The sequence below is a fragment of the Prenolepis imparis genome, unplaced genomic scaffold (genome assembly GCF_030444845.1).
Source record: "Prenolepis imparis isolate NDT839.2.m4 unplaced genomic scaffold, iyPreImpa1.0 SCAF_19, whole genome shotgun sequence".
Lineage (NCBI taxonomy): Eukaryota > Metazoa > Arthropoda > Insecta > Hymenoptera > Formicidae > Prenolepis > Prenolepis imparis.
Window position 1 is genome coordinate 318,191 of NW_028141177.1, and position 12,242 is coordinate 330,432.

The 12,242-nt window shown below is 42.7% G+C and overlaps 1 protein-coding gene across 1 annotated transcript; it reads right to left on the reverse strand.

Moving 5' to 3' along the window:
* Positions 1-253: 253 nt before the first annotated feature.
* LOC145946728 (uncharacterized) lies at positions 254-983 on the reverse strand. Its single transcript, XM_083056482.1, has one exon. The coding sequence runs from the start codon at positions 935-937 to the stop codon at positions 254-256; it is 684 nt and encodes a 227-aa protein (XP_082912608.1). The 5' UTR covers positions 938-983.
* Positions 984-12,242: the final 11,259 nt, after the last annotated feature.

The window sequence follows — 12,242 nt, forward strand, 5'->3', positions numbered from 1 at the left end:
TGACAATTCGCACAACTCTTGGATACATAAGGACAATGCAATTTAATTCATACAAATTGTATTTATTAATTACTCAAAAATTAAAAAATATATAATGTGTACAACAAATAAAAGTATTTGAAATATTACAATATACATGAAATATGTGAAATACAAAATCTTTATTAATACATCCTTTCCGTTCCAATATATGAAATACATACACATATGTTACATAACATTATATCGCACATACATTATATTACATTATATTTTATAAGGGTATCTGATAATGTCCCCATGGTAATGTGTCGGTCGAATCAGGTATGATATACCGCTTATCGTCGTACGGACTTAGAGCAATTTTTGTCTCGCAGATGGTGTATACTTCATGCAATTTCGACCTAATACATGACTGACTACGTGTCATTTCAATCTCGTCGTTCAGGCACCGCGTATAATCGTCGAATGTTATCGTTCTCGCGACAACGTTACTTTTGACACCTTTAACCTTTTTTGTATCTTTCTTACCATCCACTCGCAAAGCGTACATTTTTGCTCTGAGCCCGACGAATTCGGTCATTATTGCACCGTTATTCTCGTCTTTCATCAAGCCTGGCACCTTTTTGTTTGCATGCGCTATACCGTACGCGTTGTCAATTGGATAATCGCTCGTATCGAATCTAGCGATATCGTGTTTCATATTTTCATACACGTCTTCGCATTTAATATGGTATATTAAACTGTCGGTGTCAGTGTACATTATTCGGCATCTTTCACGATAGAGCGGTGACATGTACTCGTAGTGAAATTCGTACAGACACACTTTCGATATGTCGAGTATACACATACCAACATAGATTGGTTTGTTAAATTTTACTTCGAGTTTACGTAATTCTACGGCAATTAAATTTTCCGAAAAGATGCTTCTACTGTGAAAATTTGGTTTAGCAATCATCGCCTCTGCACCGTATCGTCCGTCCCACTTTGTCAATAATTTTACATCTACATGATTTCGAACGTTTTCCATCGTTTTGCCAAATACCGCGTTGTTCATCAATTTGTACAAATTTTTCTCAAAATCATTTTTCGCATGTGTTCTAAATTTTGTATTTAGTTCAATGTAATCGCGGAGCCATGCGGATTGAGTGAATTGTAATACGCGATGTATTTTTGTAACGCGAAGGCCGTGACGCGTGCACTGTTGCAGGTTGCGGTAGTGTATGACATAACGCTTCTTATCATATAGCGTTGCGAGAAGCTTATCTTCCCGCTTGCCGGGCGGCTTGTCGCGCGTCGGGCAAAACGGTAGGTCAGTGTGCATGTCGTGAAGATGTTGCGGATATTCTAAATCTACTTCGAGGATATAGCCTGTAGGTGAATCGAGCGCTATTGACGAGATGTCAAAATTAGATACATCGTCGACCCATCGAAAATCGGCATAAGGTAGTGGTTGACACATTGCCCATCCATACAAATTATTTACATCTAAATACATTAAATATGATGATGGTTTCGACGGATCATACGATTGCATGTACTTGTTATTAGCATGGGCGTATCTTCCTGAACATTGACTTAGACCACCGCGTATACCTCGTTCAATAAACATAACCATATCGATATCGGTAAGCAGTTCGAAATTTACGCGTGTATGTTTTAGCATCGCGTCCCATGTATACCCAGGAAGAGTATAATAATACGCAGGATCGAGTCCGTAACTCGCGATGCAAGTGTCGCGAAAGTTTTCAAATATATCTGCCAACAACAAGACATCAGTTTTTAAGTACAGATCGCTGTATTCACCCAAGGTTTGAATGGAGAACTGCTGCCACACGTTGACGGCATGTGCGTAGTCGTTCTCGGATACAGTGTCACTGGTTAAAGAACTGTAAAACGATTCGCGTGGTGGTAAACGCGTGTCCTGCAGCCTGTCCACGCAGTCAATGTACTCGTACGGAAAGACACCTTTTCGCGTTAATAATTCAAAATTGTTGGTGGATAATGCGGAAAAATTGGAACGCAAAATTTTTAACTTATCCTTATTCAAAAAAGATGCCAATTTGTCAAGACTAGCACTGAGAAATTTGTATGAATCGATGAATCGTAATTTCACGAAAGTTTTCCAATCTTTGTCGTCGTCGGTACTATTGACAGTCTTCGTAAATGAAATGTATTTTTCTTTTGTTATTGGAAGCACATCTACGCGTCCTTTATACGCGGTAGCTATTTCTTTTATGATGAAATGTGCGTCATAGCCGGATAGATTATGGAAAACTACAGGAATGACATAAGAGTCTTTGTAGTTTAGATTACAGTTTGAGTGCGCGGAACCCCTGTATCGCCCGGTCAGATGACAATGATCGCGTACGCGTGTATCATCCGGCCCAAACGGTTTTTCGCATATATGACAATGCGTGGCGCTATGAAATTTTTCCCATTCATCTTGCGTTAATTTTGTCATGGGGACATTATCAGACAAAATACCCTTTACACGATGCGCTAAATTTTTAAGTTCTTCGGCGAACCATGAAACGCAATCGATACTACGGCGAGAATTATACGCGGATAACGAGTTGTCGTACGAACATTGCACGTAATACCCAACGCTAAATACCTCGTGATGTTGGGAGTATGACGCATGTTCCGGCGTCTTCTTCAGCACACACTCCAAGTCGGCGTACACCACGAAGGGAAATCGCTCCTTTCTGTTGTAGTTGTCGAAGTCGAGCCACTTGTCTTTATCGCTTGGTAATCGGATAGCGCAGTCGTTCATTTCTCGACAGTCCGCAATGTGAGCCTCCAATTTTTCGCTCAAATTAAAGAAGTGCAAGCATCTGTGAAAAAAAAAATTACAATTTTATTTACAATTTTATTTAAAATTATTATATAGTTTGCAATAAATATACATACCGATCGCAGATATATTTTTGACCATTGTGTTTGCTCAGTTGCGTGCTGACAAGCCGAGATAGATTTTTTATATACGCGAAATGCCCAACGCTGTCGTCCTCCTCCACATACAGCATATTTACATGTTTTTCTCTCTTCCGATCGGTGAGCTGTATCGGAAGAATAGATAATTCCTTCTTCCTCTCAATGCCGTAGACGTTGATTGAGATGTTATTTGCCAGTTCAAACTTTTTAATTTGGTTTAACGTCATCGGAAACTCAATGTCCTGAAGATTTAACACTGTCGTATAGTGTGGATATGACGATGTTCTCTCACTATATTTTGCAACTGGATGCAGAGCGGCCACCACTGACCATGCGAAACATGCATTGTCTTTAGACTGCACGTTCACCACTGCTCTCTTCGTCACAATTTCTCGCGGCAAGTTTAAATAACACCCAGCACGCATAGGATTGCACTTGTTGACGTTGACCGTAAGATCAAGGATTCGTGACAATGCCCATCCGCTATCACGTTCCTGAAACTCTTCGAGAGACGCCAATGTGGATTCGATGACATGCCGCTCATACCACTCGTGTAAATCGGACGTGCGAAAGAGTTCATAATTTCGCGTGTTAATGCTTTTGTTGGAGCGCATATCACCTGTCACAAACTCACCGTTGAACACGGTATTTACTTTTGCACAGTTGTGTATTTTTATAACATCTTGCACTTGCTCGAGAACTACACTACTAGCGTCTTCCAAAAATTGTCGCGGTTCGATATAGTCTGCGTTAATCACCGCACCTGTCAATATCCGATTTTCGAACGCGGTATCGATCTCTCGCCAAACGAGTCTTCCCGTGTTATTATCGCCACTGTAATTACCACCACTGGGTATAAACTGTCTCTGCAATCGAGTCTTTGCACCCTCGAGTCGCGCGATTCTAGCAACCAAAGATTGTCTATATCCAATCGAGAGTCGCGGACGCTTGACACGACTGCGTTCTTCGAGCAAATTGATAAATTCCTCGCAGAGCAGCGCCCATTCAAAATATTCGCCCAAGGTGGTGACTTGGCGGGACCGCTCCAACAGGTCGCGTTCGTTCTGCTCGATGTTTTCCATTATTTCTTTTATTCACTATTATACCACTAACACTTCTAATACAAGAAAGTAACCACTAAACTTTTTTCACCGCTGCATCTATGCGCTTTCAAATCGTACTATGGTTTGACGCGCTCTCATCCTCCTTATATATATTTCATCTAATTCTATCTTCTTTTCTAACATTTGGCGTATCTCAAAAGATAGTTTCCCGAGATATCGGTTTTATGGATAGAGGAGTAAGGACACAAGCTGCCGAACGTTGGCGCCGATACGTTGCATTCTTCCTTAAAAAATATTAAGGAAGATGTTTCGCTCTCGTTTTTATGGGAGATTTTCCGCGAGGGTACAAGCTGCCGAACGTCAACGCAAATAGGTAGAGGCCTATTAAATCACGTTTAGACATGTTCGTCGCAGCGTCGGCTTAAAATCTTCATTCCTTTCCTAATGATAAAATGTCCATAAAATGAAAAACATAGTTTTAATGAACTCTAGAACGCTCCGTTGACGAGCAGCCGGACATCGGCGCTTCCGTAATAAAATTATATTAACGAGGGTACAAAATTGTTAATCATCGGCGCTTGTTCTATACCTTTTTGGGGAAAATGTCTAAGACCCCTCATAAAAAAGTCGTAAAGATACCATCTACAAATATTGCACTCAGAAAACTCCCCCTCCTTTGTCGAAACATCCCCCTCCACCCGCGTGACGTCAGCCCCCGCGCCCACGAGATACCCCCACCCCGCGTGATGTCATACCCCTCGCCACGGAGAACCCCCCGCGCCCCGCACCCCCCTCAGAGCCCCATGGGTTAGAACTCTCATAGTATACCTACTTACATCATAATTTAGACTTAAAAACTCTTTATTCTTTTAAATTTTTTTTTTTTTTTCTTACATATTATGGACTAAAAACTAAAGCTGTCAGCTCGCAATCGATGAGCTGATGCTTGTTGAAGGCGTCGCTAGCGCGTATTACATTTGATACTTCTTTAGGATTCGTTACATTGGACGCGATATTTGAAAATTGCGTAAACTTGATATCGACTGTATTGGTAATTTTAACCAATCGGTCAAAAGTTACATCAATGCATGGATCGAGATCGAACATACGGTGTAACGTCGATTCGATCATCATCATGCATACATTTGAAGATTCAAGATTTATTAACTTGGCGTCGTTAATCGTACGAACTCGCACTGTTAACGGTCCAACGCTTATAAAACTGTAGGCATCTTTAAAATCATTTCGAAGCAGAATCTGAATATTGTGACGTTGCTCGTAGAGTCCTTTCCACGCTTCGAGAGATAGTATCAGTTCCTTTCCTCGATGATCTCCTATGGCGATTTCCACGTAACTCGGTGGATCCACTTTGATACCAATTTCGAGGAATTTAAATTCCGTAGCCGTCAATGCGTATCGTCTGCCTAGTATACGAACCGCACGACGCTCCAACGAAATGCTGTAAAAATGAAATTAGTTTGAAAAATAATACAATTTGTAAAAATATAAAGACATAAAAATAGAAACATAGAAAAAGTTAAACTTACTCGTCACATTTATTCTCAAACGATGGAGTGTCATCACGACTCGGGACGTAATTATTCACACGTCTGCCGGAGCCACTGCTTCTTTTAGCGTAGTACATATTTCCAGATTTTAAAAGTGAACCACCAGTATGAACGGTTAACGCTACACTGATCGTATAAAATTAAGAATATACGTGACGCTTATTTTAAAAAGTAGTGGGGTAAATATGGTGGGAGATTCTAGAATACTATTAGCGCTATGAAATTTAGGAGAAGGGGAAACGGCGCTCGGATAAAAAGAATTCTTAGAAACGATTCGTGAGGAAAGGATTGGGGAAGGGGAATAAGAGATAAAACACATTAATGTTTAAATATTTTATTTTTCCAAATCTTGCAATTCTTTCTGGCGTTGCGACCACCAGTTAAATATTTTGAATATATTTTGTAATGCGCAATTCTTAACATGTTTTCCACATCGCATAGTGTTTTTAACATCTAGATTATTTAGAGACTCGATATCATCGTAATCAGCATCCAAGGTCTCAATAATGAAACCGTTTCCCGCATCATCCAATATATTGGCTAACCATTCTCGCTTCTCAAGTCCTTTTACATATACGAGAATGGATTCTTCTTCTTCTTCATGTGGTCCACCAACGATAGCTGTTGTAATCAAACGCTGAGCCATGCTGTATGGAACGTTTCCATCTTCCCATTGCAATCCATGATGATTTCGAGTCAACCATGAGGCTTGGTGTCTCTCCGATTTTATGAGTACACTCCATGGTACAGGACATGCGAAAAAATAATGTGACAAAATAAATCCTCTTCTCAGGATTGCTGCTTCCTTTACAATGAATTGTTTATTGAGGATAAACCCCTGTAGATCCATAAACGTTGGTACGGACATGACGAGATCTCTCTCTCTTCGATGTATCAGTTAAAAAAGAAGAAAGACAACCATCTCATAACACTTTTATATTCTGCTATGCTTCCCCCTCTCTCTAAATTGTTGATGCGTTTAAGTGATTTTGCGCACAACATTGGTCAACGAGTTGTACTGGATCACGCGATCGTGTATGATGAGACAGTACGCAGTGGTATTCATCGGCACATTCTCCTTACACTCGAATTCCAATCTCACATCCACGGTTGCGCTCTTGACCGATTCGTTTTGTCGAGAACAATCGATGATCACGAACGGACCGTTACGTAGAAACATTGAGACGGTGAGACTCGGCTCGAGATACTCGTATCCATAATAGTTCTTGCAGAAACGCGCATACGTATCGTACAGAATCGACCATCTGTTTTTATCGAAATCCAGATTCATATCGTCGTACGGATAACATTCCGAGTTCAGATAGAGTTTCACATTGGTCATCTTGCAATCGTCGAATCGACTCATATCTTCAGACATGATGTTTTTCCGACCTGTCTGCAGAGCGAAGATAACATATCGTGGCTTCTCCAGCTGAGTCGCTGTCTTAATGGCCCATGAATGCTTGGTTGTACGCTGCAATAGCGGATACTCATACAGATCCCACGAGCGAAAACCCATGCTGAGGTAATGTCCGCTTTCCAGAGCGCGCAGCATCGACAGCTTCTTAATCTCGCTCAATAACACATGTGGCATTCGCCATTGTATCTTGAATATGTTGATCACAGGCTCCAGCGTCGAATCTCCAACCAGACAATTGTTGTCGTTGCGCGATCGTATTAAGATTAACTCATGACGAGCGTTCATCACCACTCGTCTGTAATCCTCGCAAAATCCCAATAACATGTAGAGCGGTACGCAAAAATTGAAGTTTCCATTTGCAGTAGTCGGATCAGTCCAGCCGGCGTTTCTCATAATCACGCTTCTATCAGATGATATCGTTACATAGTTTTTGAGCAAACTTGTTATTCCCACGTTTCTGTTGCGATCAATCTCCACGCCATCGAGTTCGTATCGAATCTCATCGAACATGAATGCGACACAATTATTTCCCAGTATCACAGCAGATCCTTCGGCTGGTTTATTTATCTTTAGTTCTCCCTCGATGTATAGGAAGCTTTCATACGGCAACGTATACAGATCCTGTTGTTGTATGGGTATTCTTATCTCATCACTGTGTCCAAATGTTGTGTTAGCGAACGGGTTGTACGTGTGAGTCTCGATCTTGACGATGCGATCGTCGAAGATTGGCTCGTCTCCAATGTTGAGGATGTCGGTCATTGTTCAGATGTTTCGCACCGCGAATCCCAAAGATTGTAAAAACGCAACGTTTGATGCGTTCAGTTTCTTTTTCTTAGTGCAACCGGATGATTGGATATTAGTGAATGTCGACGTTGTTGTTCTTGTCGCTGGCTCCGTAAAGATTGTGTTATTTCTCGTGTCTTTCGATCCGTTCAACACGAGCATCTCATACACCACACACGTACGTTATCGCTGTCGTCGTCGTACGTGCAATCTAATGGTGATCTCTTCTCCTCGAAAATCGAGCAATCGTCTGTCCTGGTCGACAACGCGTAACGTTAAATCCGTAATGCTCCGCACGATGATCGGCAGGTAAATGATGTGAGCCGGTGTTTCCGATATCTTATATCCTGGTGGTACCCTCGGTGAAAATTCATGTATCGTATGAACGAGTTTGCCGTTGCTGTACACGCCCGCGGTCACATTACATTCTACGCGGATAATGTTCACGTTGATAATATTAATCGGCATGTCCGACTTGTACCATTTTCGCGGCTGCAGTATACGGTTCGAGAATCCTAGCAGCGATCCAATGTTGTTAGGCTTGCTAAAATTCATTCTGTAGGCGCATTTGATCTCGCTCCTCATCGTATTATAATTAGCGCGGAGCACTATCGGATATTCTCCATCTTCAAAATCACCGTCCTCATTCGTCCGAATATGCATGGTGTCAGCGTGTTTTTTATCATCGTCACGAACAGCGTGTCGCGGACGTTTTCGTGAAATTGCATGTTTCAAAAACTCATGTATCGCTTGCAGCTCGTACGATCCCTCGGGAATCGTAATTTCCGCGTCATCTTTGCCAAAGTAAAATTTATTATTCGAGGAATTCACGTTCGATATCGTATGATAAGTCTCAAAATCCGCTAGACCTAGCTCGTATTCATCGTCGCTCAAATCTACGGCGGGAAAGTAGTTTACCGCGAGAACACTACTCTTCCCAGTCAGTGTGAATGTCATAGACATGTTGACAAAACTGTTAAACGAATACTGAGTTAAATAGCGTAATGTCAGTCTTTAAATTCACGTGCATCGACCGCTCGGAGAAACTGTAAACACAATTGTCCACAGATGCTTTGATTGTAAGTTTGAACAGGTGTGTAATTGTATTGTATCTTTGTCACATTTAAATATCGCACCAATTCATTCGGCGGTCGAAGATTGCCGAAACTGTCAAAATATATAGCGCGATCCCCCCTCTTTGTATACGCTACCCAATGAGTACCCGATCCTTTAGCGTTATCCAAATTTACGATGCCGCTCTCGTTTCGATATATACCACCGATTGGTAATGAATCACGCATGAAAACACCTCTAAAATACGGAATGTGCATACGTTTTGCCAGTTGTAGCAATTGTATGTTGGTAGTTACGCCCTGAGGCATTTTTAGCGTCTCTTTGACGTTTTTTTTTTTCCCCCTTTTTTTCTCGTTGAAACTCCTCGTCCGTGTTTGTATGGAGCGAGATACAATCCGTGACCTTCCATGGCGCGATTGTGACGTAGCATCTCTTGCAACTGACGTTGTGCAGCTTTTCCGTCGTTCACCATCTTCGCTACACCAGCCGCTCCACCGACCAGAGATCCGAGCACAACATTGGTAGAATCGGTAATACACCCCCACGTTTCGCTACCGGAAGTATTCGTTTCTTCGCCATCTTTTTCTTCGTCTTCGTCTTTGTCGTCTTCAGGCCCATACCGAACTTCGTCTTGGCTTTCATCGCTGCCCAGACAGCTGTGGCGGCGGCTCTCTCACCGAGAGTCGAATCTCTCGCAACGATGCGAGTTTGCGCTTCTTTGGCGAGTATCCTATCTGCCGCGTGTCTCTCGATGAGATCGTTGCTTCGAGAGTACGCTATATCGTGTTCACGGCACGCCGCGTCCAATGGGTTGATACCTCGATCGCCTCTGGCTAATCGCCTGGCTAATCGCTTTTGTAGTCGCGTGCCCGGACCGCAAAACTGATAGCCGGGGATATGGAATTCGATCGGAAGTGCGTTTATCGCCTGATTTAATAGGCCTCTACCTATTTTCGTTGACATTCGCTGCAATCTTTTATCATCGGTGCTGGACCGTCAATGTGCGTTCGCTGCCACGGTCGATTGTAATGTTCGAAACAGCGGCGATAAGTTTGAACCTCCAAATCCGCCTTTATATGTTCCGGAAGCTTGTCCCACACGCAGTGAACGTAATTGCCGCACATTCGCAATAAAACTGTTTTCGACACAAATTGTAGCTGTTCGGCGCTCAAATTACAAATATCGTAAGGGCTTGATAGCAAGACAAACATTTTTTCGTTACTGAGCAATTCGCAGTTCCGCGCAGCTATAAATAGGCAGACGTTCGATCCAGTCAGGAGTGTGAACATGAATTTCGTGCGACAACCTTTCGCGATACGGGTGACGAATTACGACGCCAGATTACGATCGATGGGGGACAACGCGGAGATGCGTAGACACGGTACGATACTGCCGACTACTATACGCGCGATCGTTTGCGGCCCCTCGAATTGCGGTAAAACTAACGTGTTGATTAGTTTGATAGAAAGCCCGCACGGCGTCCGCTTTGAAAACGTGTACGTGTACTCAAAGTCGCTGCAACAGCTAAAATATCGGTATCTGGAGAATTTGTTGACGTCGATCGATGAAATCGGCTATTTTACATTCTCCAATAACAGTGACGTCATTCCACCGAGCGAAGCATGTCCAAACTCGATTTTCGTTCTCGATGACGTGGCGTGTGACAAACAAAATACGATAAGAGAGTACTTTTCAATGGGACGCCACTCAAACGTCGACTGCTTCTATCTCTGTCAGACATACGCAAGAATACCGAAACATCTTATACGCGACAACGCAAACCTGCTAATCATGTTTAAACAGGACGGTACCAACTTGAAACATGTGTACAACGATCACGTGAATACCGACATGTCATATGAGGATTTCAGTGAATTATGTCGTACTTGTTGGCAGCAAAAGTATGGATTTCTAGTGATAGATAAGGATAGCTCGCTTACGAACGGCCGATACAGAAACGGATTTAACGTGTTCGCGATACCGCAAAACAATTAGTCGTTGCCGATGTTCTGTCGAGAGAAGTGAAACACGAGCGTTCGACACTCTACCGACATGGCTGAGAACGATAATATTCGCGAACGTGAAAAGATAGCGAAGGAGATTGCGAAAACGAGTGAAGCAATCCGCAAGAAACATCGCGCTTTGAAGACCGGTAAGATCGATGACGATATCGCGGTCAAGACCCATTTTAGACCTATTATTGAGCCGCTACAAAAGATTGTCGACAACTCGATCGCGATGAAAAACGAGCCGGAAAGTACCGCAAAGATTAAAATCTTACCCATCAAGCGGTACAAGGAGGAGGAGGAGGAGGAGGAGGAAGAGGAGAAGGATGATGCGACACCGAAAAAGAGGAAACGGTCAAACCCGAATCGCTCATCGACACCGCGTACATCGAATGCTTTATCGGATGAACTGATGATAAGCTCTACACCGTTCGCGACAACGAGAATCGTACAACCTATGATACCCGATACACTAGCAAACGAAAATGTTTTCGAAACCTCGGGCAGCACGCTCGAAACATCGTTTGTTCGAAACACATTACAAACGCTGGAAGGTCAAGAAATGTTGCGACAGCACTTGGGACCACTGGGACAAGAGTACATGAGCACTCTCCTCGGTGGCGACAAAGAAAGGAAAATCGATCACGTGTACGGTGTCTATTTCGACAAGGATGAAATGCGTCTCGGTAACAAACGATTCGACATTGACAAACATGATTCTATAATTATAGACGAAGTGAAGTACATTGGTACACCAGGATTATACGAATTGATCTTCAAGAGAATTCCCGATGATGACATTTACACGGAGGATGATATGTATAAGTACAAGAGCATATTATTGGCGACGAACGCACATAAACGCAATTATGACACACAAGGCCAATTACGAAGCAACAGGGGATACAAGTACAAACATATAATCGCACCATTGATATCGATTGAAAAGAAAAAATCTGGAAAGGGAGTATTCATGCCTCACGCGATGGCACTAACCGACAATAAAATCGATTACATACACTGGGATGACCCCAACGAGCTAGTGGATCGGGTACGATTGCTGGACGCTTCGCGCCGAGCTGGGCACAACGCTCACGACAATGAGATCCTGTCGATCATCGAGGAACTTCGCGAAGCAGGCATTATTATAAAATGAATGGTGTCTCGACAAATCTAATCAGTCGATCAGCGTCACTCGTATCGGGAAAAAAAAAAAAAAAAAAAAAAAAAAAAAAAAAAATGCCTATCAACAAATTTGGATTATTCGAACCAAGAAATGATGCAACCGGCACAAGCGATCATTGGGATAGATTGATGAAAAGTTACGTGCGCGGAAACGCTCTGTGTCGTGTCGCTACAGACTATGATGCAAGATCGCGCAAGATTCGTCGTGTAGCGCAACCTGAAGCTG

Coding starts and splice junctions, on each gene's coding strand:
- LOC145946728 (XM_083056482.1), bottom strand. CDS start 937: ATGATTGCTAAACCAAATTTTCACAGTAGAAGCATCTTTTCGGAAAAT.